This window comes from Furipterus horrens, unplaced genomic scaffold (genome assembly GCF_987537825.1).
Source record: "Furipterus horrens unplaced genomic scaffold, mFurHor1.1.pri manual_scaffold_17, whole genome shotgun sequence".
NCBI classification, from domain to species: domain Eukaryota; kingdom Metazoa; phylum Chordata; class Mammalia; order Chiroptera; family Furipteridae; genus Furipterus; species Furipterus horrens.
The window spans coordinates 58,786,689-58,811,790 of record NW_028327187.1 but is presented as its reverse complement, the minus strand read 5'-3'; the positions used below and the strand labels follow the sequence as shown (position 1 = coordinate 58,811,790).

Here is a 25,102-nt window from a genome sequence, read left to right as displayed (position 1 = left end):
AAACCCCAGACTAACTGCAGCCTGTCCATTCTCAATTGCTTGCATCTTTGTCTGAGTAGTGGCATAACTGAATCAGCTCTTGTACTCCCACTTGGTGGCCCATAGCCAAAAATCTTCTCTACTTGTTAACGGTCAGTGATTACAATACCTCAGAAACTAGGTTATAAAATTTATAGAGGTGGAATAGTGTAACAGTGGAGAACGTATTCTGAGACACATTTGCCTAGGTACAAATCCCAGCTTCTCAGCTTACATTCACAGTATCACTTTAAACAGGTTACTTATTGTCTCTGTGCCTCTGTTTTCTTCTCTTCACAATGAAGACAACAATAGTTATTGCTTCATAGCCTTAAATGACTTGATGTATATAGACTGATTATTTAATATATGTAAAACATGGAATATAGTATTTACTGTATTCAACAATTTATTTGTTACAACTTATTTGGCTATAGAAAAGCCAATCTTTCCATAAAACAGTTGAAGATGTCCATGGCATTTTGGTGAGGAGTTGGGAGGGAGGGAGAAAGTACCTGTTAAATAGCTAATATATTCACATGGTTCAAAAAGATAGTCCATAAGAGCTACATTTCTTATTGGTGACACTGGGCTTTTGTGGGTGTGGATAGTTATTCTAATTCTCAACTCAAGCAGTGATTATATGGGGATTTGCTTTATAATAATTCAATATATTTGAAAAGTGCATATGTTTTATGCACTTTTTGTAACTATATTATATTTCTCAGTTTTAAAAAGAGGGAAACTAGGGAAAAATCCCAAAGGAATGGAGAGAATTCTCCTACCTTTTTCTAGTAGCCATTCAGCTCCCTTCTTCAAAGGCAATCAATATTAACAGGTTCTTTTGGAATACTTTCACAGACATTTTGTTTTATATATAATTTCTTTTTTTACACAAATATGAACTAAGCACCCTTTTTTTCTTATTTTATTTTTACTTAAAAATATAACTTAAGAGATCATTTCATATTGGCACACAGAGTTCTTAATTCTGTTTTTAACAGATGTATGGAATTCCATTGTGTGGATCCACATTTATTTAACTAGTCTTCTAGTAATGGACATTAAGCTTGTTTGAAGGATTTTTTTTTTTTGCCATTTCAAGCTTTGCTTCAAATGCTAACATTCTGCATACATCATTTCATAGAAATGCAAAAAAATGTGTATATCCAGAATCTTTCTCTACCTGACTCCTGGGATTTGTACCTATACCTACAAAGTTGAAGTCTTACACACACACCTAATTGGAGTTCAATTCAGTAAATCAACTCAGGAAACATTCACTGAATGCCTTCTCTGTACCTGGAACTGTACTAAATACATGTGGGATATAAATAAATATCAGACGTGGACCTTATACTCCATGAGCCAACTATCTTGCTGTCATGCTAAAATTCTGGTATTTCTCACGTGTTTTTGAAGATTTTTTCTCTCCCCAAGAGAAATAATGTCTCCTTCCTCCTGTAAGGGCTTTCAGAGTGTAGCTTTGAGAACCAGGAAAAGAGTATTCCTAGTAGCAAAAGGCCACAGCTTTATATCTATCGAGATCCCTAGGAGAGAGCACAGAAGAGTTAAGTTAGTACCCCAAAAGCATCCTCCATACTATTCCATGCATTCACATCTTTCTTTTCACATTAGATCAAAAGCATCTCTTCTATAAACACATCCTAAATCCCTTCAACTTAAGGGGAACACTTCCTCCTCTGTGACCTCTCATTACATGATTTCTGTGTCCCACTTAAGATGCAAATAATGTCTCCCTTAAATTATACTTTTTTGTTTATATGTCTTATTTCCTACACTTGACCAGTTGGGGACCAAGTTGGATTCATTTCTAATTCCTCACAGACTCTGAAAATTGGAATGAGGAATTGGAAGATAATCAGTATGTACGGATGGCAGTTTGGGACAGGATGGAGATAAATAGAGAGGTAGAAAGAAGGATCTTGTGTAGAACAAAGAGCACTGGCTAGGAGTTAGGAAGTTCAGGTTCACTTGCTCTGACATCTTCATCTGTCAGATGGAATCATAATTCTGGTTGGGCCACCCTTAACAGGTTGCACTGAGGATCAAGGAAGAAAGTATAGGATACAAAAGCATGCGATATAAACACAAGGAATGTTAAGGTTTGATATGTAGCAACTCTTAAACATTAACATTTTATAGATTAGCAAACCAAGCTCTAGAGAGATGAAGCAACCTGAGGTCACAGTTAGTGACAAAGTCTGAAAATAGCTGAGGATAGTCATGCTAGGACCAGAAGGAATGCATTTCTGCCAACACTGGAATTCAAAGATCCAAGTTCTCAAATTCCTGGGTTTGTTTTATTTTTGTTCGTGAACAATCAAGTTAACATCGGATCAGGAAGTTAATCTGTAGAGGTGAGTCTCAAAAGAGAAAAAGGGATAGTTCATGATATAAGAAATATATTTAGCCACTAAAAATGTAGAGAAAAATTTAAGCAACTCTTTCTTCATTTACAAATTTGGCAAAGATTTTTAAAACTAAGATTATTTCACTGTTGGCAAGTGTGCTGGGAAACTGGCACTTTTACACATTGCTGGTGCTAGTATAAAGTGATCTAACTTTTTTTTCTAGAGCAATTTGGAAGTATGCACCACAGCCTGAAATAGGTTCATACCCTTTGACCCAGGAATTCTCCCTTCTAAGAAATTATATTAAGGAAAGAATTATAAATATGCACATGGCTGTTTATTGCAATGTGACTTGTGTCTAATTGTTATGCTATATCCATTCAATGGAATAGTATACACCAACGATTACAGCTAACATTTCTTGAGCAGTATACTATATCCAGACACTATGCTAAGTGATTTAAATACATTACTAATTTTAATGATTAAAAAAATTCTACAAAGGACGTATTGTTGTCATTCCCATTTTCCAGATGGTGACAGTGAAGTTCAGAGAGGTTAAACTGTCCCAGACCACACTGAAAATAGGTTAAGTAGTATGAATTCGACCCTAGGTCTGTCTGATGCCAAAGCCCACGGCCTCAACCATAGCACTTTATCACCTTTGCTGCCATTAGAAAATCATGTTTTAGAAGAATAGTGACATTCTAGAATGATCGTGATATAAATGGAAAATGAAAAAAGTATGATACAAAATTATACATATATACGAGTATATATCATGATGACAATTTTATTTTTAAAGTATAGGTACATATTTTTCATAGGAAAAGTATTTAAGACTTCATACCTCTTAGTAACAGTTATATCTGGATGGCAGTATTATAGGTCACTTTCATTTGCATCCTTATGATTTTTTTCCAGTTTCTCTATAAAGAATATGTGTTACTTACATAACTGGCAAAAATAAAAACGTTAATTTAAAAAGAGGTCTGAATGAAGCCTTTTATAGCTTCATTCTTTTTTTTAAATATGGTTTATTATGCTGTTACAGTTGTCCCAATTTCTTTTCCCTTTGTTCCCCTCCACCCAGAGACATCCCTCCCTCCAGTTGTCCCCCACCCTTAGTCCATGCCCATTGGTTGTGCATATAGTTCTTCTCAACATCTTCCTATCTACTCCACTCCTACTATGCTTCTTAATTCCTGTACCATCTCCCTCCCTTCCCCCTCTTCCTCCTCCCTGCTGACCTCCCCCCATAATTTTCCCCATACCTATAATTCTGTTCACTCTCGTTGCCTACTTAGTTTGTCTTTGTTTCAGTTCCCTAGCTTCTGTTGTTGGCTGTTGTGATACAGTTTTCATTTTAATGTTCATAGTTTTGATCCTCTTTCTCCTAAACAAGTCCCTTTAACATTTCATATAACAGTGGTTTGGATCTGATGAACTCCTTCAGTTTTACTTTGTCCTGGAAGCACTTTCTCTGCCCTTCTATTCTGAATGACAGCTTCGCTGGATAGAGTAATCGTGGTTGTAGGTTTTGCTTTTCATTACTTTGAATATTTCTTTCCAGTCCCTTCTTGCCTGCAGAGTTTCTTTTGAGAAATCAGCTGACAGTCTTATTGGGACCCCTTTGTATGTAATTCTCTTCTTCTTTCTTGCTGCTTTTAAGATTCTCTCTTTATCCTTAATTTTTGACATTTTGATTATAATGTATCTTGGTGTGGTTCTCCCTGGGTCCAGTTTTTTTGGAACTCTTTGTGTTTCCTGGACCCGTAAGTCTATTTCCTTCCCCAAGTTCAGGAAGTCCTGCTTCATTATTTTTTCACGTAATTTTTCAATTTCTAGTTCTTCTTCTTCACCTTCTTATAATTCGGATGTTGGCCCGCTTATAGCTGTCCGACAAGTTTCTGAGCCTCTCCTCATTTTTCTCACTTCTTGTTCCCTGTTTCTGTACTGATTGACTGTTTGTTCCTTCCCTATGTTCTGATTTGTTGATTAGATCCCTGGTTTTCTTCCCCTCACCACTAGTTTCATATGTGTTTTTGTTCATTTCAGCAGGACTAGCCTTCATTCCCTCCCTGTCTTGTTTAATATCTGCTGTTAGGTCTGTAAGTGCTTTTATAACCAAAGCTCTGAACTATGCCTCAGAAAGATTTTCTATCTGCTGCTTCGTTAGATAAGAAATTTGCTGTCTGGTCAGCTGCATCACTGGGATCTCTATCATGATCTGTGCCATCTTGAACAGTTTTGCGTTTACCTTTGCTTCCTGGGCAGGGCTGTCACACCTTCTACGCTATAGAGGGCAGAGCCCCATGCACTCTTCACAACCAGGTGACCTGTCTCACCACGTTGTGGCATTTTCTTTGGGGGTGGGGATCCAAGATGGATTCCTGATGTCCAGTCTCCACTGAGAGACCGGGAGCCTCCTCCTCTGTCCCCACCCCCACCGGGCCTCACAGTCCAAGGAAATGGAGGTCTGCCTTCCTCGGCTTTGGAATAACAAGCTGACAGGTCTGGTCTGCAGCCGGGGGTGCTCCCCAGGTGCTTCCCACCTCCCCTCAAACACAGGTGTCTGTGCTTACTGCTGTCCTGCTGCCGTTGCTGCTGCTGCCGTGGACAGCATAGGTTGACCTTTCCTCCCCAGCTTCGCCCCTCCTACCTGTCTGGATGAGCACCACTTCTTTATAACTTCATATGTTGGACTTCTATTTATTTCCTGTAACTTCTGGTTATTGCTGGTTTTGCGGTAGTTGTATTCCTTCTTAGTTGTAGAGGGAGATGGAGTGTGTGAGTCTAGGCCTCCATCTTGACTGGAAGTCTCCTGTGTTTGTTTGCTTCTGTGTCCCAGGCAGAGCTGTCACTCCTACTACATTGTAAGGAGCAGAGCCTTAGGGATTAGTCAGTAACCGGCAACCTGTTTTGCCACATTGTGCCGCTATATGCAGGGGAGGGGTCTGAGAAGGAACAATGATGCTTGCCCAGCACTCACCCCTTTTCTAGGCACTTCTCCTTCTTCTGCACCGAACTGGCGCCCCTCTAGCTGCTGCCCTGGCCGTTGTTCCCACAGTGGGTGGGTCTGCAGATGTTCTAGGTCTGTAGGGGCCCTTTAAACAAGCGGACTTTGCTGAGAGGCTGGCAGTTTCTGCCTCTGTCTCAACCCCTGCTGGTCTGCACAGTCAAAAGCAATGAAGCTCGATTTTCCCTGGAGCTGGGACAGTAAGCTGCTCTGGTGAAGAGCTGGGAACATCCCCTAGGTGTCTCTCCTGACTTAAAACGTGTGACTTCACTTTCCGCCGGCCTGCTGATGTTGCCACTGCTGCTACCACCACACCGTGTCCTGTCCACTCGGGCTTCACCCCTCCTACCTGTCTGGATGAGTATTTCTTCTTTATATCTTTGTTTGCTGGACTTCCATGCACTTTGATTTTCTGGAACTTCTGGTTGTTTCTGGTTTTGAGGTAGTTGTATTCCTTCTTAGTTATGGAGGGAGACGAGCATGTCTGTCTACGCCTCCATCTTGGCCAGAAGTCTTATAGCTTCATTCTTATAACACATACATAGCAATACTTCATTTTTTATCTGAAGTAATAATTCTATTTTTAAAGCATATTTTATTAATTATGCTGTTATAGTGGCCCTGATTTCTTTTCCCTTTTCTTCCCTCTGCCCAGTACCTCCCTTCCCTCCAGCAATCCCACCCTCCTCAGTTCATGTTATGGGTTGTGCATATAAGTTCTTTGACTTTACCCTTCCCTATATTATTCTTAACTTCCTTTGTCTATTTTGTACCTACCAATTATTCTTCTTAATCCCTGCACCATTTCTTCCTCTTTCCCCTCCCAGCTGATAACCCTCCAAATGATCCCCATACCTATGATTCTGTACCTATTCTGGTTTGCTCAGTTGGATTTTCTTTTTCTTTTTTAGATTCAGTTGTTGATAGTTGTAAGTTTATTGTCATTTCAGTGTTCATAGTTTTGATCCTCTTTCTCTTAAGTAAGTCCCTTTGACATTTCATATGATAATGGCTTGGTGATGATGAACTCCTTTAGCTTCACCTTGTCTGGGAAGCATTTCATCTGTCCTTCCAGTCCAAATGATAGCTTTGCTGAATAGAGTAGTCCTGGTTGCAGGTTGCCTTTCATCACATTGAATACTGCTCGCCAGTCCCTTCCTGCCTGCAAAGTGTCCTCTGAGAAATCAGCTGATAGTCCTATAGGCACCCCCCTGTAGGCAACTCTCTGCCTCTCTCTTGCTGCCCCCAGGACTCTCTCTTTATCTTTCACCTTTGACATCTCAGTCATGATGCATCTTGGTGTGGTCCCCTCTGGGTTCATCTCGCCCAGGACCTTCCGTGCTTCCCGCACCTGTATGTTCATCTCCTTCGCAAATTTTGGGAAGTTTTTCTCATTTTTTTCCATTCTTGCTTCCTCATTCTGCACTGGTTGACTGTTTTTTTTCTTCCTTATGTTCCAAGTCATTGACTTGAACCCCGGCTTCCTTTTCTTCACCATTGGTTTTGTGTGGATTTTCCTTCGTTTCACTTAGCATAGCCTTCACTTCTTCTCTTATGCGTTTGCCATACTCAAGCATATCTGTGAAGCCTTTGAGCATCTTTCTCACCAGTGTTTTGAATTCTGTGTCTGTTAGGTTGTCTATCTCCTCGTTTCTTAGTTCTCCCACTGGAACCTTGATCCGTTCCCCTTTTTGGGCCATCTTCTCTGTTTCTTCATTCTAACAGGCTCCTGTGTTTGTTTTCCTCCACGTCCCAGGTAGAGCTGTCACTCCTGTTATGTTGTAAGGGGTGGAACCTGAGGGATTTGTCAGTACAGGGTTACCTTCTTCACCACATTGTCGCGATGCATGTGGGGGAGGGAGGCGTCCGAGAGGGAACAATGCCACCTGCCCTGCACTCACCCCCTTTCCAGGCATCTCTCCCACTTTCACACCGGACTAGCACCCCTCTAACTGCTGCCCTGGCATCGTTCCCAGAGTTGGTGGGTCTTCGGACATTCTGGAACTGTGGAGGCCCTTTAAACAAGCAGACTCTGTTGAAACCGGCAGTTTCTACCTCCACCCCAACCCTCACTGGTCTGCACAGTCAGAAGCAATGAGGCTTGATTCCCCATGGTGCTGGGACTGTGGGCTGTGAGGTCTGGTGAGGAGCTGGCAACACACCCTAGATGTCCCTCTTGACTTTTTAAAAGGTGTGACTGTGCATTCTGCTGGCCCGCTGCTGTCGCCGCCACCACACCTCGTCCTCTCCACCCTGGCTCCACCCCTCCTACCTGTCTGGATGAGTATTTCTTCTTTATATCTTTGTTTGCTGGACTTCCGTATAGTTTGATTTTTCTGGAAATTCTGGTTGTTTCCAGTTTTGAGGTAGTTGTAATCTTTCTTTGTTGTGGAGGGAGACACAGTGTATCTGTCTACGCCTCCATCTTGGCTGGAAGTCCACTTTTTTTTTTTTTTAAGTTCTGTTGTCAATAGTTTTGAGTTTGCTGTCATTTTAATATTCATAGTTTTGATCCTGTTTTTCTTAAGTATGTCCTTTTAACATTTCACATAATAAGGGCTTGGTGATGATGAACTCCTTTAGCTTTACCTTGTCTGGGAAACACTTTATCTGCCCTTCCATTCTAAATGATAGCTTTGCTGGATAGAGTAATCTTGGTGATAGGTCCTTGCTTTTCATCACTTTGAATACTTCTTGGCAGTCCCTTCTTGCCTGCAAAGCTTTTGTTGAGAAATCAGCTGATAGTCTTATAGGAACACCTTCGTAGATAACTCTCTTCTCTTGTTGCTTTTTTTATTCTCTCTTTATCTTTAACCTTTGGCATTTTAATTATGATGTGTCTTGGTGTGGTCCTATTTTGGTCTAGCTCGTTTGGGACTCTCTATGCTTCCTGGACTTGTATGCCTATTTTCTTTGACAAATTAGGGACGTTTTTCTTCATTATTTTTTCACACAAGTTTTTCATTTCTTGCTCTTCCTCTCCTCCTTCTGGCACCCCTATAATTTGGATGTTGGCACATTTAAAGTTATCCTAGAGATTCCTAAGTCTTTTCTCATTTTTCTCAATTCTTCTTTGCTCATTCTGTACTGGTTGACTGTTTATTTCTTCCTTGTGTTCCAAATCATTGATATGAACCCCTGTTTCCTTCCCTTCACCATTGGTTTTGTGTGGATTTTCCTTTGTTTCACTTAGTATAGCCTTCAGTTCTTCTCTTCTGCATTTGTCATACCCAAGCATATCCATCAAGACTGTGAGCATCTTTGTCACCAGTGTTTTGAATTTTACATCTGTTAGGTTGGCTGTCTCCTCGCTGTTAGGTTGGCTACCTCCTCATTGCTTAGGTCTCCTATTGAAACTTGATCTGTTCCCTCTTTTGGGCCATGCTTACCTGTCTCCTCAGCTTGACAGGCTGCTGTGTTTGCCTCTGTGTCTTAGGTAGAGCTGTTGTGCCTGTTACATTGTAGAAAGGAGAGCCTTAGGTATTTATCAGTGGAGGGCAACACATTTCACCACACTGTGGCATTCTATGTGGGGGAGGATTCTGAGAGGGAACAATGCCACTTGCTCAGCACTCATCACTTTTCCAGGCACTTTTCCCACTTCCCATATGGAAGTGGTATCTCTCTATCTGTTGCCTTGGCCATGGTTCCCAGAATGGTTGGGACTGTAGATGTTTTAGGACTGTGAGGACCCTCTAAACAAATGGACTCTGCTGAGGGACCAGCAGTTTCTTCCTCTGCCCCCAATCCCCACTGGTTTTCAGAGTCAGAAACAATGAGGCTTTATTTTCCTTGGTGCTAAAACCGTGAGCCACACGATCTGGTCTGGTGCTGGGATCACTCCCCAGGTGTCCCTCCCTACTTTTTAAATATGTGACTGGGCTTTCCACCAGCCATCCACAGCCACTGTTGCCGCCACTGCTGTCACCTCCACACTGCATCCTCTCCACCCTGTCTCCGCCCCTTCTACCTGTCTAGATGAGTATTTCGTCTTTTTTTCTTTTCACACAGAAATAAAAATATTTTTAATTTAAATTTAAAGTGCTAAATCATAGTGGAAAAGAATTACTAATTCTACAAATTGTTTTTTATTTGTTTTTTGTTTTTCCTTTTCCCACTTTTTTACCCATTGCTTTCCCGCACCCTGCTCATCCCTTCTCCCACAGTCAATGGGTCATTTATACATGTATTTCTTCTTTATATCATCATTTTTTGGACTTCCATGCAGCTTGATTTTCTAGAACTTCTGGTTGTCTCCAGTTTTGAGGTGGTTGTATTCTTTCTTAGTTGTGGAGGAAGACACAGCATATTTGTCTATGCCTCATCTTGGCCAGAAGTCCATACTCTCAGAGGTACTAATTCTTTTATATTGGTGTTGGATCAGAGAGGAGCCACCTTTTCTTTCTTTAAAAAAAATTTTTATTTACTTATTTTTAGAGAAGGGAAGGGAGGGAGAAAGAGAGGGAGAGAAACATTGATGTTCTATGAGAGAAACATCAATTGGCCGCTTCTCCCATGTCCCCCACTGGGGACCTGGCCTGCAACCCAGCCATATGTCCTGACCAGAAGCAAACTGGGAACCCTTTGGCTTTCAGTACGATACTCCAGTCTCTGAACCACACTCATCAGGGTGCGAGCCACATTTCCAACCATTCTTTGGGGAATCTCTTTGGGGATGAGGAGTTATGTAGCTGTGTAATCTCTAGGGAATTTGCCTACTAGAAAGGGTCCATAAATTTTTGCACCTTCCTGATCTGTAATAGTTCCCAATGCTTTGATCATGGAATATATATATATATATATATACATATATATATATATGTGTGTGTGTGTGTGTGTGTGTGTGTGTGTGTGTGTGTGTGTGTTAAGAAGGGATTCTTTCTTATACCTTAAGTGTTGGACACCACTGAAATAGAGACTAAAAATAATGGTTATTTAATTATCAGCATTAGGAATTAAAGATGCTCACTTCCTGCCTTTTGGATCAGGGTTTTCATGTCCTTTCCCAGCACTAAAAGATGTCACTTTTTTTATTTGCAAGCACTCTCTTCGCTACCCATTCTCATCATATGGGTGTACATTAACTAATCTGTCAATTGGTTTAAACTCTAACTTTTTCATTCATATCTTCCTTTTCTAAGTTTAGCTTCTAGTATCTAAAGCTGACTATGTCTCAAGCATTGCTTATTATGGAACACCCCTACACCACCACAACACCCTCTACAACACCAAACTTGCTTCTTTTCCTGCCTTTTCTCTCTTACTATTGGTGACATTATCCACCCAGCTCCCAAATTAAAAACTTTTCACTCCTTCACCTGCCTCACTGTTCAATTTGCATCCAACTGATCACAGAGCCCAATGTATTTTACCTCTTAAGTGTATCTCAAACCCATGCTGTCTACTCCATCCTCACCACAACTGCCTGCTTGTTGTAACAGCTTCTCAATGGCTTCTTTCCTTGGGAGAATCACTTTATAAGGCAAACAGAGGGCTCTTTCTAAAGTGCAAATCTGGTCATGTTATTACCTGGCTTAAAGTCTTCAATGACTCCCTGTTGTCTACAAGAGGAAGCCTAGAATCCTCTGCTTGTCATTCAAGGCATGACCCAATCTGGCTACAACCTCATTTTCTAACCTCATCTGCTACTTCCCACCATGCATCTACCTTGTACTCTAGTCACATCATACATTTTATTTTTATGCTGTTTGGAATGTTCTTTTTTGTTTTATCTTCCCTAACTACAGTCCACTTTCTATTTTATGACTCACCTCAAGTTTATGTCCTCTAGAGATACTGTTCTTGACCTGACCAAGTAGAACTCACCTCATCTATCCCTTCACCCCCTCCCATCAATACTTCTATTATTAATGCAAGTAGCTCTTTATGGTCTGATTTTACCCATGGCTTTTCTCTCTGTATGTAAACTCCTTAAGGGTCAGGCACCATGTCTATTTTTATCTCTGTGCCTCCTAAAGTCTAGCCATACTGAACTTACTTTTCTCTGAACATGATAAGGTTTTTGGTTGTTTGTTTGTTTGTTTGTTTGTTTGTTTGTTTTTGTGACATCCACCTTTGTATATTTGGATTTTTCTTCTGGGAATACTCTTTTCCTTTTCTCTGCAAAGGCAAACATGTACTTGTCTTTTAAGACTCACCTCATGGATTGACATAGAAGGTACTATTTTAAGTAAAATAAGCCAGTCAGAGAAAGACAAATAACATATGATTTCACTCATATGTGGAATCTAAAGAAAAGAATAACCTAACAAACAAAATAGAAACAGACTTATGAGAACAGACTGACAGCTGTCAGAGGTGAGGAGGGTTAGGAGGCTGTGTGAAAAAGGTGAGGAGATTAAGAAAAAACTTATAGATATAGACAACAGTATGACGATTACCAGAGGGAAAGGGAAGTGAAGGAGATAGAAAAGGGTAATGGGGAGATAAATGGTGATGGAAGGAGACATGACTTTGGGTGGTGAACATACAATACAATACAGATGATGTATTATAGAATTGTATGTTTGAAAACTATATAATTTTATTAACCAATGTAGCCCTAATAAATTCCATAAAAATATATATTTTTTAAAAAGACCTCAAATGCAGTCTCTCTGAAATCTTTGCACATTTTTGTGTAGAGTTCATTGTTCTTCACTCTGTGTTTCCCTAGCCTTCTGGTCAAACTTTAATTATAGCATTTGCCGCATAATAAGTTTGTTATAATTATCAGTTTATTTGACTGCCCCCTTCCCTGCCCCCATCCCCAAGCTATGAGATCTCAGACAGCAAATCATCTTTGTGTTTCTAGCACAAAGCATAATAGATAACAATATGTACTCCCTTGATTAATAATGAAATAAAGTCTTTTATGGTATATGTTTACCTGGGAAAAACATTGAGTAAGTCAATAAATTTTTGCCTAACTTGTTTACTAACAGATGGAGGCACCTCTCGGTAAGTGCTGGATTCATAGGCCTTTTCCACGTCTTGACTCTAAATCTTCCCTTGATATTCTTCCAGGTGCTCAATGGTTGGTCCACTGCACATTCTCACCCTTCACGCACCTTGGTTCTGATGCAACCTATGGTCATGCAGGGATGTCCTTACACCTTCCCACAATGTCATGAATGTCTGGCAGCTGATCAGTTCCATCACAGCAGCAGCCTCCAAAGTACCTGCCCCCAGCTTCAGGTAAGAGGCTGATAGAAAAAGGAAGACCTGTGGACAACATGTGAACTCAGGATCTATGTGTCTTCTTGAGGGTATCCATGCTTCCTGAGGCTCAGAAGCGCTCTCCACATACATGAAACCCCTTGGATAACACAGGACCTCCTTCTGGCCCATCCCTTGTCACTCATGGGGACTTTTATGGGGGGCATGGAACAAAGAAGCCAAAGTGCCCACCATGGCTGGGTGGACTGGTTCCATGTTAACTTCCAAAGGAGGGTTCCAAAAGTGTATATTCTTATAGGGCATGGCCTAAGACAAGGAAGGACCTTCCTTTGCCTTGGCTTCTCTGTGACATACCTCATATTCTGTGCGTGAAGAATATTCTCTCTTCTTCCACTTACACCTTTCAAGTCCCTAGTCTTGCTTGAAACTCCTGGCTCAGCTTCACTAAAAATGCCCTGAGCTTCATACCTGTGTCTCATCTCTCTCTCTCTTCCCCTAGGATTGTAGTTGTGGTACTGTGTGTATCTGCCTGTGTATGTTGGTAGATAAGCAGACCATGTGTGAGGGACAGTAATCCCAAGAAGGCATCCAAGGAGGCCTGTGTGAAAATTGAGTGGACAGGGAGAAGTATAAGCATATTTTGGCTTTCCCTACAGTGCTTTGGGTCCAGAGGCCGTGGGGTTGAAAGATTACTATGTCTCCTAGTTTCTCACAGGTGAGCTGCTGTGCTGAGTCACTGCTTAGGGTTCAGGCAGCAAACGAATACACAGGGAGGAAGAAGGGAGAGAGAAAGATGGCAGGGATGGAGAATGTGAGTGATGGGGAACCTATTTGAGGCAGAATAGTGAGGGAAAATCAAGGTCCAGAGAAGCATAAGGTCCAAGTTCTCCTATTTATCCCACATCTAGCCAGAGAAAAAGTGCTGTGTTTAACATGTTCTCAAAGCCAATGTCAACTTAGAGTCTCTCGGTGTACCTACCTCTTCCCCAGAGTGGGACTTTCATAAGGTGAAGGGATTGAGAAGCATGGGCCCTTTCAAAAACCTTGCCCTGCTCATTGTCTGCTCTCTTCATAGGCATGGGGACCCAAGGTCTTCATTTTGTGACTAAGAATGGTGAGACCAACCCTTCTCCTCTGCTATTGTCCAGTTACTTCTCTCCCTTTCTTCCCTATGGCCCTGGCTTTGTCTTAAAGTTTCAAGAGATGAGGAAGAGCCCTGTGGGGAGTGGGGATGAGAAGCAAACATCTTGGCTAAATGTAGAAGGCCAGAAGTAGAAGGCCATTGATAGGGAAAGAAAAGAATTACTATTCATTATTTGCCTATTGTTTGCCTGGCTCTGCTACATGGACTTGTGAGTATAAAAGGGAACTGGAAGGGGACAACAGCATGAAAGAACATAGTAAGGGATCTGAGTGGGGGATTAGGAAACTAAGATAAAGGCTAGAGGGGATGGAAGGCTAACATGGATAGTCAGCTCATTGTGGGTGCTTCCTACAGAACCAAGAGAAGTTGGTTGTGGCTGGGTCACAAGGGGCCATTTCTAACTCTGGGGCACTCCCAGTCCAGGATAATCTGCAAGACTGGCTTAAGTTCACTTATCCCTGCATAAGAAAAGCTGTGATCTGGAGCTAGAGCCACTCCTCATTTCTTGGACTGCCATCCCTTGTCATCCTTCATCCACCCCTGATGGCTCCAACCCAGACTCCCAGAAAGGGTCAGGAAGCTGTTCCAACTATTCCTGTGGGTGGGCCTCAGCATGGAAACAATGTGGAACTGTGGAAAGCCCAGAAGACTGTGGGAGATAAATGAGGATGGAAACTGAACCCTTTTTGGTAAACATTAAGTGTTTCCCTTAGTGCTAAGTGGTGGGGGACCAGCTCGGGAATGTTAACCTTTCCCCCAGGCAAGTCTACTGGAGGAGAGTGACCACTCCCAGAAGCAACCCTGCCTGTCATGCCAGTGGCCCAGGGAAGCACAGGCAGCGCACAGGAAACTCCCTGGAACTGAATCCCTGCATAGAGCTTCTGAGTTTCATTTTACCCTCTCCTTCCCCTGCAGAGGTCCAAGGGGATGTCAATAAGCCATCCATTTCCCCCTGGTCCTAGAGTGCAGTGAGAGGTCTGGGGGGGGGATATGGCTTTCCCTCTAACCCTCTCTGCACTTCAAAGGCAAAAAAGAGTACCCCTGTGATTTCACAGTAAGTTCAGATGAACCTTCTACTGCCCAACAAACTGATCCTACTGTCCCATGGCTCTATCCCTAGATGTGCAGCACATATCCCTCATTGCCTCTAAGAACACTTACTCAAGGACAAGGCTTATTTCTAAGCCCATTCTCCTGCCAGGCCTTTGGAATATTGCTTATCAGAGAGATTTGTCACCAAAGTGTTCTGATCCTTCCCTCCACCTCAGAAGAGGGGTGGGCCTGGAAGCAGAGTGAGTCCTTTGTGTCTTCCATAGCAAAGGAAAATAAATCAGCAGAAGCTACCCTCTGTATGCTCCTCCTCAGCACCATGGAATGCCCAGTCCCACTCCTGCCAGCCTTGCCAATCTGGAGGGACCTCCTGGCCCCTGTGTGGCGGGACCATTTTGGAGCAAGCTGGAATTCCCCAGAGACAAAGCTCCGATTCACTGGCTGATCCCTGACATAGCCACCCCCTCCAGATTCCTGGGGGGTCAGTAAACAAACAGGGTGACAGCTCCAGTCTTCTAGAGTGGCTCAGCTCTGCCTGCCCTCCCTGAGGGAGCCTGCTCCAAGCCTGTCAGGGCTCTGCCTATCGCTCACTAGGCACTGGGTCTGGATTCATGCTGAGAAATCATCATGGACCTGCCCAATCCTGCCACGGAATCCCCAGGCAGCACAGGTAGTATCAGCTTTATGGGGATGCAGAGTGACTGAGCTGAAAGTTTTGCCCCAGAATCTGGCTGCTCCCTCATTTCCCTCTTAGCATGCAGCTGCAAGCTGTGGTTCTAATGGAGTGATTGGTGTTCTCAATTGCCTGGAGAGTCTTGTGTGGGGAGAAAGTTTTGTGTTGAGAGGAAGTCTTGTGGCAGGGGGGAAAGGAGACTAAACAGTCTCAACCACCAACAAGTTTGTGTTCTTTCCACAGAAGGCAAGCAGATTGACAGGCAGGTGGTGGGTTTCCCCAAACTGGGATGGAGAGGCACAGCTGAAATTTCCTCTTCTATACTCCTCCTCCTTCCACCCGCAACTGACCCCTGGCTGGGTAGTCTTGGCATTGTGATGGAGGTAGCTAACTTCTTAGGGCTATTTGGCCCAACCCCATTCCCCCAAACCTCACATTACCCTATAGGGTGAGCAAGTGATGGGCTCTGAGCTTGAGAGCCCAAGGTGAGATTTTAGCAGTTTCCGTGGCTGGTTCTCTTAGCTGCCCAGAGTCTGGTCAGAGTCATTTGGAGATCAGGATCCAAAATGCTGCTTTGGCCCTTTATCAATTCATGGAAGATAAACAGTGGTCTTTAAGAGAATTTCCAGGCTTTCTGACTGTGATGGGAAATGTGGGTGGGGAAGAAGGAGAGGGGCAACCCCTGAGCTTTCTTTTCCAGAGGTTGGGTAAACTATGGGACCCTAAAATAGGAGCCTACAGTTCACCTTGAATGCTTTGGTTGCCAGTATTTGGGCAATTCTGAGCAGCTCTAACCTAATGCAAGGACTTCCAAGATCACATCCAGGCAGTAGTCCTGGGAGATTTTATAAGAATAATACTGATTGTAGTCAGCAGTCATATGCGACCGACCTATACCAAGAGTGGACCTTGCAATGTCAGAGCCACCAAGTCATCCTTTTTCTCACCCACAAACACACTTTAGGATAACCACTTCTCTTCCCTTGTTCACGCCTGTCCCACCATTGTCTTTATGCAGACCAGGGTGTGGCACACTCCAGGGATCACAGGATGTCTGTGTTTTGTCCAGGTTAGAGTTGCTGCCACCTCTCTTGCACCTCCTCAGGATGATGCTGAGGTTTTCTGGCTAAGCCCACAGCTGTTCAACCACTCTGTTGGTGCCGCTGGACCCCTGGAACCATCAACCATGAATCTGTGTTGGAATGAAATCAAGAAGAAGTCTCACAACCTCCGGTAAGTCCTGCCCCCTATAAACAGGGACCCTAGGGATCTGACTTGAAGTGTTGAACTCTTTTTGCCACTACAGCTTGTCATTCTCCTCTAAGCCTGTGTGTTACCCTCTCATCAGCCTCACTGTTTCCTTTTCCTCCCTTTCCTCCTCTGGCATTGGGGAAAGAGCCCTGGGTCAGAAGTCAAGAGACTTGGATTTGAGCCTTAGGTTTAAATAGCTGTGTCACCTTGGATGAGTAGTTTGAGTTATCTGAATTTGAGCTTCCATTTGGGGAAGAACGGGTGTATGAATAATAACTGTCCTTACTACTTCACACTGTTGTCATGAGGATTCAGATAAGATCTGAAAATGCTTACTAAACTTAAAAGCACTGGTATATCAATGAAGGATGTGATTATTCTTTCCTCCTCTTCTCATAACTATTTTCCATCTTGGTAGATCTAATCTGCTCTCTCTCTCTCTCTCTCTCTCTCTCTCTCTCTCTCTCTCTCTCTCTTATCCTTTCATCCCTCTATTCCCATCTATTGGTTATTAACCCACCTAGTGCTCCACAAACTTAAGGGCAAACCAGTAAGAGCTAGAAGGCAATTTCTGTTTTCCTCTTTTCCCTATCCCTGTGTGTATCCCCCACCCCACACTTTTCTTCTCCACTCCTTATCATCAAAACTCAAACCCATAGCTTCTGGGTGGGTTCTGGTGGGGATGAAGCAGTGTAGAGAAGTTGAAAAAAAATGCAGGCTCTGGAATCAGATAAACCTAAGTTCAAATCATAACCCTGTCAGTGATTTAATTGTGTGACCTTGGGTATATTACTTAACCTCTCTGGGCAATAGTAGTACCTACCTAGTAAAGTTGCTCTGAGGATTAGTTAGAAGCAAAAATATAGGTAAAGGAATTAGTCCAGGTGGTAGGGAGGCAATGAATCATTATTATTGTTAGCTAAGCAGAATGTGCTTGATGACTGCACACAGTCTAGGCTGGCCCCCAGTTTCCTACCATTTGGACCTCAGCTCATGGTTCATTGTGGGGTTAGGCAGACACAAATGATTATACAGTACACATTTTTCATATGCCATATGTTAAACCTCTATCCTTTGTTGCTATTATTATTTGGGACCATTGTAGCTGTTATATTTGTATGTATCCTTGCACATGTGAATGTCCACGTTCAGCCACCTAACTTACCCTTCCCATCTGCATCTTCTACTCAGAGGGCAGGCTCAGAAAAGCCTCTGTGGATGAGCAGTTTGGCATGCTTTGAGTTCCTCTGGAGCAAGAAGGCAAGAAGACAGCTACCACCTCTAACACCCTTGCTTAGTTTTCTGCCCTTCCCAACCTAATGTTGGGCATGCAACTTAATTAACTGATGCCCACAAAGTGACATGTTAAACCATTTAAGTTTGGAATACCTCCCCACCCATGGTTCTACCAACTGGTTTTAGCACTGAGCTCCATGTGGAGGTGCCTCTGTTGGTGGGTAAGAGGGAGGGCTCTAGACCTCCTCCTACTTCAACCAGAGTAATTCCCCTTTAATATGTTTTACATATTAATGTTTTCCATAAGTATTTATTTGCGAAAAATACTTTGCCACTTAAAAAAAGACTGAAAATCACTGGTCTTACCCATTGTGTGCAGAGCTCGCCTAGAGGCCTTCTCAGACCACAGTGGAAAGCTTCAGATCCCTCTCCAAGAGATTATTGACTGGCTCAGCCAAAAGGATGAGGAATTGTCAGCTCAGCTGCCCCTACAAGGGGATGTGGCCCTGGTGCAACAGGAGAAGGAGACACATGCGGTAGGTTAGAATTATGGAGGCCGTCAGTCAGAAAAAGACATATGATCTCACATGTGGAATCTAATGAACAAAATAAACTAACAAATAAAAGACACAGAGGCATGGATACATGGAACAGAATGACAGATCTCAAAGGGGAGGAGGAGGGAAGACTGGATGAAAGAAGGTGAAGAGATTACCAAAGAACACATATACATGACACATAGACACAGACAACAGTGTGGTGAAGGCCAGCGGGGGTGGGGAGAGGTAGTGCTGGATGGAGGTGGGCAAAGGGGGGGAAGTGGGGGACATGTGTAATAGTGTCAACAGTAAAAATGGCAATAAAGATTGGGGAAAGAATTAAACTATAAAAAAAAACAGAAGAAGAATAATTATGGAGACTATGGTGTGTGACTCTTAGTCAAGAAGGGATCTCTTCTGCAATATCCTGACAGAAGGACACTAGCCTCTGCTTAGACACTTAAAGTAACAGGAAATTGCATGCAGTCCTAAAGATCTGTGGATAGCACTCCACAGACAAAATCAAATCTTTCTTCTCTATTTCTCCCATCATATATTGGCTTCCATTAAAATCCTGCCCTGATTTTTTAATAGAGCCATGGGAAATTAACATAATATAACATTAAGTAAAAAAAATAACAGGATACAAAACCATATACAAGTGAATCTCAATTGTATAAAAATCTATATAGATGTTTGTACATGTATACACATAAAGAAATGTAAGACACTATATCAAAATGTTCACAATGGTTAATAACTCTAGATGATGAAATTAGAGTTCTTTCTAATCTTTTATTCTTTTCTGAAATTCCTAAGGTTTCTGTGACATATATTATCCTCTATAATCAGCAAATAACAACAGAGATTCCTTAAAAATAAATGCAGAATGCACTGGAAAAAATGATAATTATGTGACATGACAGAGATGTTAGCTAATGCTGCAATGGCAACATACTGCAATATAAATACATTAAATGAATATGTTGTATACCTTAAACTTACACAATATTATATGTCAATGATATCTCAATTACAAGTTTATACAGAATGTAATACAACACAGGGCGAATATAAATAAACTATAATTGTGTGCCACAGCATGGATGAATTTTAGAGACCGTATGTTGACTGAAAAAAAAATACAAAAAGAGGATATACTGTATGATTGCATTTATATAAAATTCAAAAATGGGAAAACTAATCAGTATCACAAGACAAAATAGTGGGGTGGGGCAGGGAGGATGCAATAGTGACCAGAAGAGGCCATGAGGGGGCCTTCTGGGATGCTAGTTGAATTCTATTTCTTGATCTCAGTACTCTTTACAGAGATGGAATCACTTAATGGGAATTCATTGAACTGTACACTTTTGATTTTTGTACTTTTCTCTATGTATATTTCAACAAAAAGTTAATTAAAATCTTAATATAATCTTGCCCATTCTGTTTTTGATTTCTCTAAGCCCCTTATAGGGGACTTTTGAGTATTCTAGAGAACCAAGATTTCCAGCCCCAAATCCCCATGTTTCTCTCTACCCTATGTCATAGAGAGACCCATTTCATACTACACAGATGATCCAGTGTCAGAGTTATTCTTTCTTCTTTAGGGAGGATTGCACCACTTTTTGTCTGGGTAGCCCAAAGGTACATGATAGTGCCAAAAGATCAAGTTACACTGAGGAGGAGAAAGATGGTCAATTGCAGGATTGAAAGACTTTCCTTCCCTGTTGACAGTGTTGCTAAACTTCACAGGCCTTTATGGAAGATGTCAAGTCTCGGGGCCCCTATATCTACTCTGTGCTGGAGTCAGCTCAGGCCTTCCTGTCCCAGCACCCATTTGAGGAATTAGAGGAGCCTTGTTTGGAGAGCAAAGGTGGGTGGTCTTCCTCTCTTCCCCCTTTTGAACTATAAACCACTAATCATCTTCCTGCCTTTGCCAAACTCATTTTCTCAACTGTTATCTAGGAGGATAATTTTCTCCTAAGAGCCCAAAGTTGGGGAAAAGAAAGATTCATACTGCAAGAAAAAGCAGAGAACAGAGCCTGGAGCAGGGTACACCAGCATGTTGCCCAAAGCTGTAAGCAGCTCTGGGACATCATGTGATGTTCCATGTGATGGTCTTCTTCTTCTTCTTCTTTTTTTTTATGGAAACAATTATGTTTATTGTTAAGAACTAAGAAACACATTCTGGAGATGCTCTATACAAGGGGTGATGAGCAACTAAAGAGGGGCAAGGTGGAAAGGAGATGCAGCATTAATGCGAGTGAGCACCAGCTCTTCATTCTAACACTTGAACCAGGGAGAGACAGCCACCTTTTTCCACTAAGGCTGCAGAGTAATGGAAACCTCACTTCATTTATCAGTTTCTACAGGGCAGGCTGAGCAAGAAGTTATTGTTTTAAGTTGATGCAAGAGGCCACTCATAGTCTGTTGGAAGCCCCCATCCCAAGCACAGAATGGATGCAGAATGTGGTCCATGGTTGCTGATGGTGGCTGGTGGTGGTGATCATTAGGTCTTGGGCTTCTCTTGATTCTCAATGATAAGTTTGTCAGTTGCATACATTTGGCCAATGTCAACCTGTTGACCGATCATTCCCACATCTCTTTTGCCTTTATTCACTAGAGTCTGAATTTCTACAGGATCTTTTACATTCTTATTTTCTCTGAAGGCATCTCTTATCCTCCTGATAGCATAAGTTCTGTAATTGTAGGCGCTGAAATGCTTGCTCTCTCTCAGCATCACCTGGTACAGATCTAACACTTGCGCATGGCTGGAGGCTGCCATTTTGGAAAGAAAAAAAAAAAGTAGGTCCTCCTCGCGGAGGTCCCGACTTTAAACCAACCACAAAATTTCAGCCTGTGCAAAATCACGGACTAAATAAACTGCAGTGGGGTTTCGTCTCGCTAGCGAGTCGGGCCTCAGCATGGGATCAGCTACCACCCCCACCTCGGACCACTGCGGACTGTTCCCAGCGCTGCTCGCTGCTTAGGGAGTGATGGTCTTCTAATGAGGCATAGAAAAGAAAAAAACAATAGACTCAAATGCATTGATTGAACTGACTCAGTGAATAAAAATAGAAGTATGTCCTTTTAAAACATCCTGCTTTATTCCAACATAGAGAGACATGTGGCAATACTCTAATAAACCAGCAAGCAATAAATAAATAAATAAATAAAACCCTTTTTTTAAGTCTAAAAAGTTAGGTAATGATATTTGAGAAGAAAACTGTTTATGACTTTTTGATACTGACCCTAGTGACTTCTGGCCCCTTCCCTCAATAAAGTGGGCCACTCTAGGTCTAGCTTCATATTAGGCAGCTGGGATTCGTGGTGATTAGTTCTGAGTGGTTGCCTAGCAGCCATCTTTTCCAGAAGAGTCTTCAAGTCTTTGAAATTGTCTATAAATAACGTGGAAGGACCTTTTCTAAGTTGGGCCCTTTGTCAATGCTGTTGACCCTCTCATTTACTTTGAGCCCCTCAATAGGAGTCTAGTACTCAGTTTACTGTCCAATATGCTTCACATAGGACAAACTTGAGAGACAGGAAAGTTACAACTAACCTAGAGTTTTAGGGCTCTGAATCTACTTCTTACAAGAGATCTGAGGGAAGAAGAGGAAACTTACAGTTTAAGAACCTAGGTGGAAAAGCTGGGAAAGTTATACTAACCTCTCCTGGGTTGGGCCTTCATGAAATGCATCCTTTCTTTGGATGGAAGTAAGCAGCAGACACTAATGCAAAACCACATTCCAGGGTCATGTTAATAGAACTCTGTATGATTTGCCTCACTGTGCTTCTTGAAATATTTTACTCACTATTTAGCTTGCCCATTTTTAAATAATATGAGGAAATCCTCATGATATAATAGACAAAAAACAATAACATGATCTTTTTACTATGATAGTAGATCCATAAACCTACATGTGATAAAATCAAATAGATCTAAAAACACACATAGAAAGAAGTAAGTATGAGTAAAACTGAGGAACTCTGAACAATATTGGTGGATTGCATCAATGTCAATATCCTGGTTGTGATAATGTACTGTAGTTTTTCAAGATATTACCATTTGGGGAAACTGGGTAAATGGTACACGAGATCTCTCTATTATTTTTTTTACAACTGCATGTGAAACTACAATGATCTTAAAATAAAGAGTTCAATTTTTTAAGTACCTGAATGTGCAAAAGGAGCTCAACCATGGGAAAATATGCATTTATATAAATATATGCACAAATGCATGCACATGCATGTACATACATGCACATCTTACAAAGGGTTGTCTTTGTTCTTTCTTTCCCTGGGCTTGCCCTGCCTGGTTGGCCTCACCTGGCTTCCTGCATGCCCTTGCAGACACCTCTCCCAGACAGCGGATTCAGAATGTCAGCCGCTTTGTGTGGAAGCAGGCGACAGTGGCCAGTGAACTATGGGAGAAACTAACAGCCCGCTGTGTGGACCAGCACCGCCACATTGAGCACACTCTGGAACAGCTGGTGGAGGTCCAAGGGGCAATGGAGGAATTAAGCACTACTCTGACTCAGGCTGAGGGAGTCCGAGCCACTTGGGAGCCCATTGGGGATCTCTTCATTGACTCACTCCCTGACCACATCCAGGCTCTTAAGGTATGCAGGCCCCCTCACCTGGCTACAGTCCACCCTGATGCCTGGCACTTATCCTCGACCCTGACAAAGTTCCTGCTCCTGAGAGTCCATTGTTGACCAGTTTATGTGCTGGGTTTCAGTGCTGCTTTAGCTGGTGTCTTCTCTGTCCTTCTATCTTCTCTCTTTCTGGTGTTTTCTGAGTGTAAGAAAAGAAGAGGATAAGGACAGTGGCCACTCACATCTTAGTCCTGTTGCTCTAATAGGCAAGCACCTAGGTTGTGCTGTTGAAACAAAATCTCTGAGTGAAGAGGGAAGAGTTGAGGTAAATAGCTAATGGTTTCTCTTTTTCACTCTCTGTCCACCATGATACTTGGGCCCTCGTTTTACAGCTATTCAAAGAAGAATTCTCCCCCATGAAAGATGGAGTGAAGTTGGTGAATGATCTGGTCCATCAACTTGCCATTTCTGATGTGCACTTGTCAATGGAGAATTCCCGGGCCCTGGAGCAGATAAACATCCGGTGGAAACAGTTGCAGGTAGAGAAGTCTGGAGTGAGCCATGGGGAAGAGCCTCAATATAACTAGGCTTGGGGGGAACTTCTCTAGACCCAAAGGAGGTGAAGGGTCATTGAAATGGGATCTACATGGGTGAATAATAGAGAATTTGGGACCAGGGAACCAGCTTCTCAATGTCTAAAGCTATGAGGAGTGCTTGAAATGATCTGAGAGGGATCTGTCTAAATATGGACACTTAGAGTGTACAAGGACAGGTATAGAGTGACTGTGACCTGCAATTATGGATGCTGTTCTCTGACCCTTGGGAGTGCTATGGGAGGGCTAGCAGTTGGGTGTTGGTGGGAGGAGTTTGAACCAGAGGAGAATCAACCTATGAGGGAGTTTACAAAGATTTCTGGAGGTACCTGGAAATCCCACACTAAATATCTGGAATGAATCAGTTGACTTCCTACCTGTTCTTTCCATAGGTGTCAGTTGGTGAGAGGCTTAAGCAGCTCCAGGATGCCCACAGGGACTTCGGGCCTGGGTCACAGCACTTCCTCTCCTGTACGTGAGACAAACTAGACTACTTAGCAGAGCCTCAGCCACCTGCCAGGAGAGTCTACTGTTGTCCCTTGGGGGCCTAGTGAGAGGCCAGTATACCTTGGTATTCCAGACATAGTATAGTTAAAGCAGTATAGTGTACTGGTTAAAAGAACAAATTCTCAAATCAGAGAGACTTGGGTCTGAGTCACAGCTCTTTGACTTAATAGCTGTGCAAGCTTGGAAAAAAATAGCTTAATTCTTCTGAACCTCAGTGTTCCCATATATAAAAAGAAGTAAAAATATTATAAAGCTCATGGGAATTAGATGACTATTTTTTCAACAATATTTATTGATAGCCTACTGTGGACCAGGTACTCTTCTAGAGACTGGGGCAACATCAGTAAACAAAACAGAGAAGTCTTTATCCCTGTAGAGTTTATATTCTATTGAGGAAGCCAGACCATAAACAAATAAGTAAAAAGTATATGAGGTAAGGTGGTGACAAGTGCTACGGAAAAAAGTAAAGCAGCTAAGGCATGAATAGGAAGTGATGGTCTTAAGGGGGTCAGGTATTGCCATTCTGAATAGAGTGATCAGGAAAGGCCTCACTGAGAGCATGGAAATGGAGAGGAAGCCTCAAGGAAATGAGGGAATGATCCATGTGCATATCTGAGGGAAGAACATATAAGGGAAAAGGAACAGTAACTTCCAGAACCTTAAGTTGGAGACATGCCTAAGGACCAGCAAGGAAGCTGGTGTAGAAATGGGAAAAGAAGGAAGAGAGTGGGAGGTCAGAGTGGTGGCAATAAGCCAGAGCACAGAGGGCCTTGTAAGTAAGAGTAAGAACTTGAGATTTTATACTGAATGGAATGCAGAACCTTTTGAGGGGTTTGAGCAGAAGGATAGCATGATCTGACTTATGTTTCAATAGAAGAGTCAGAGTGTTGGTGGTTGAGAATGGGAATAGGAGAACTGTTAGC

The 25,102-nt window shown here is 42.4% G+C and overlaps 1 protein-coding gene and 1 pseudogene across 1 annotated transcript in view; one reads left to right on the top strand and one right to left on the bottom strand.

The window, feature by feature from the left end:
• Window positions 1-12,453: 12,453 nt before the first annotated feature.
• The window catches only part of DRP2 (dystrophin related protein 2), a 29,167-nt gene continuing 16,518 nt past the window's right edge, over window positions 12,454-25,102 (top strand). Inside the window, exons 1-7 of the mRNA XM_090264310.1 lie at window positions 12,454-12,609; window positions 16,528-16,691; window positions 18,325-18,481; window positions 20,237-20,357; window positions 22,835-23,103; window positions 23,472-23,618; window positions 24,065-24,143. Of these exons, the coding sequence (XP_090120436.1) occupies window positions 12,493-12,609; window positions 16,528-16,691; window positions 18,325-18,481; window positions 20,237-20,357; window positions 22,835-23,103; window positions 23,472-23,618; window positions 24,065-24,143 (1,054 nt within the window). The 5' untranslated portion in view covers window positions 12,454-12,492. The remainder of the gene's footprint in view (window positions 12,610-16,527; window positions 16,692-18,324; window positions 18,482-20,236; window positions 20,358-22,834; window positions 23,104-23,471; window positions 23,619-24,064; window positions 24,144-25,102) is intronic.
• On the bottom strand, window positions 20,960-21,284 carry LOC149991094 (LYR motif-containing protein 4 pseudogene; annotated as a pseudogene).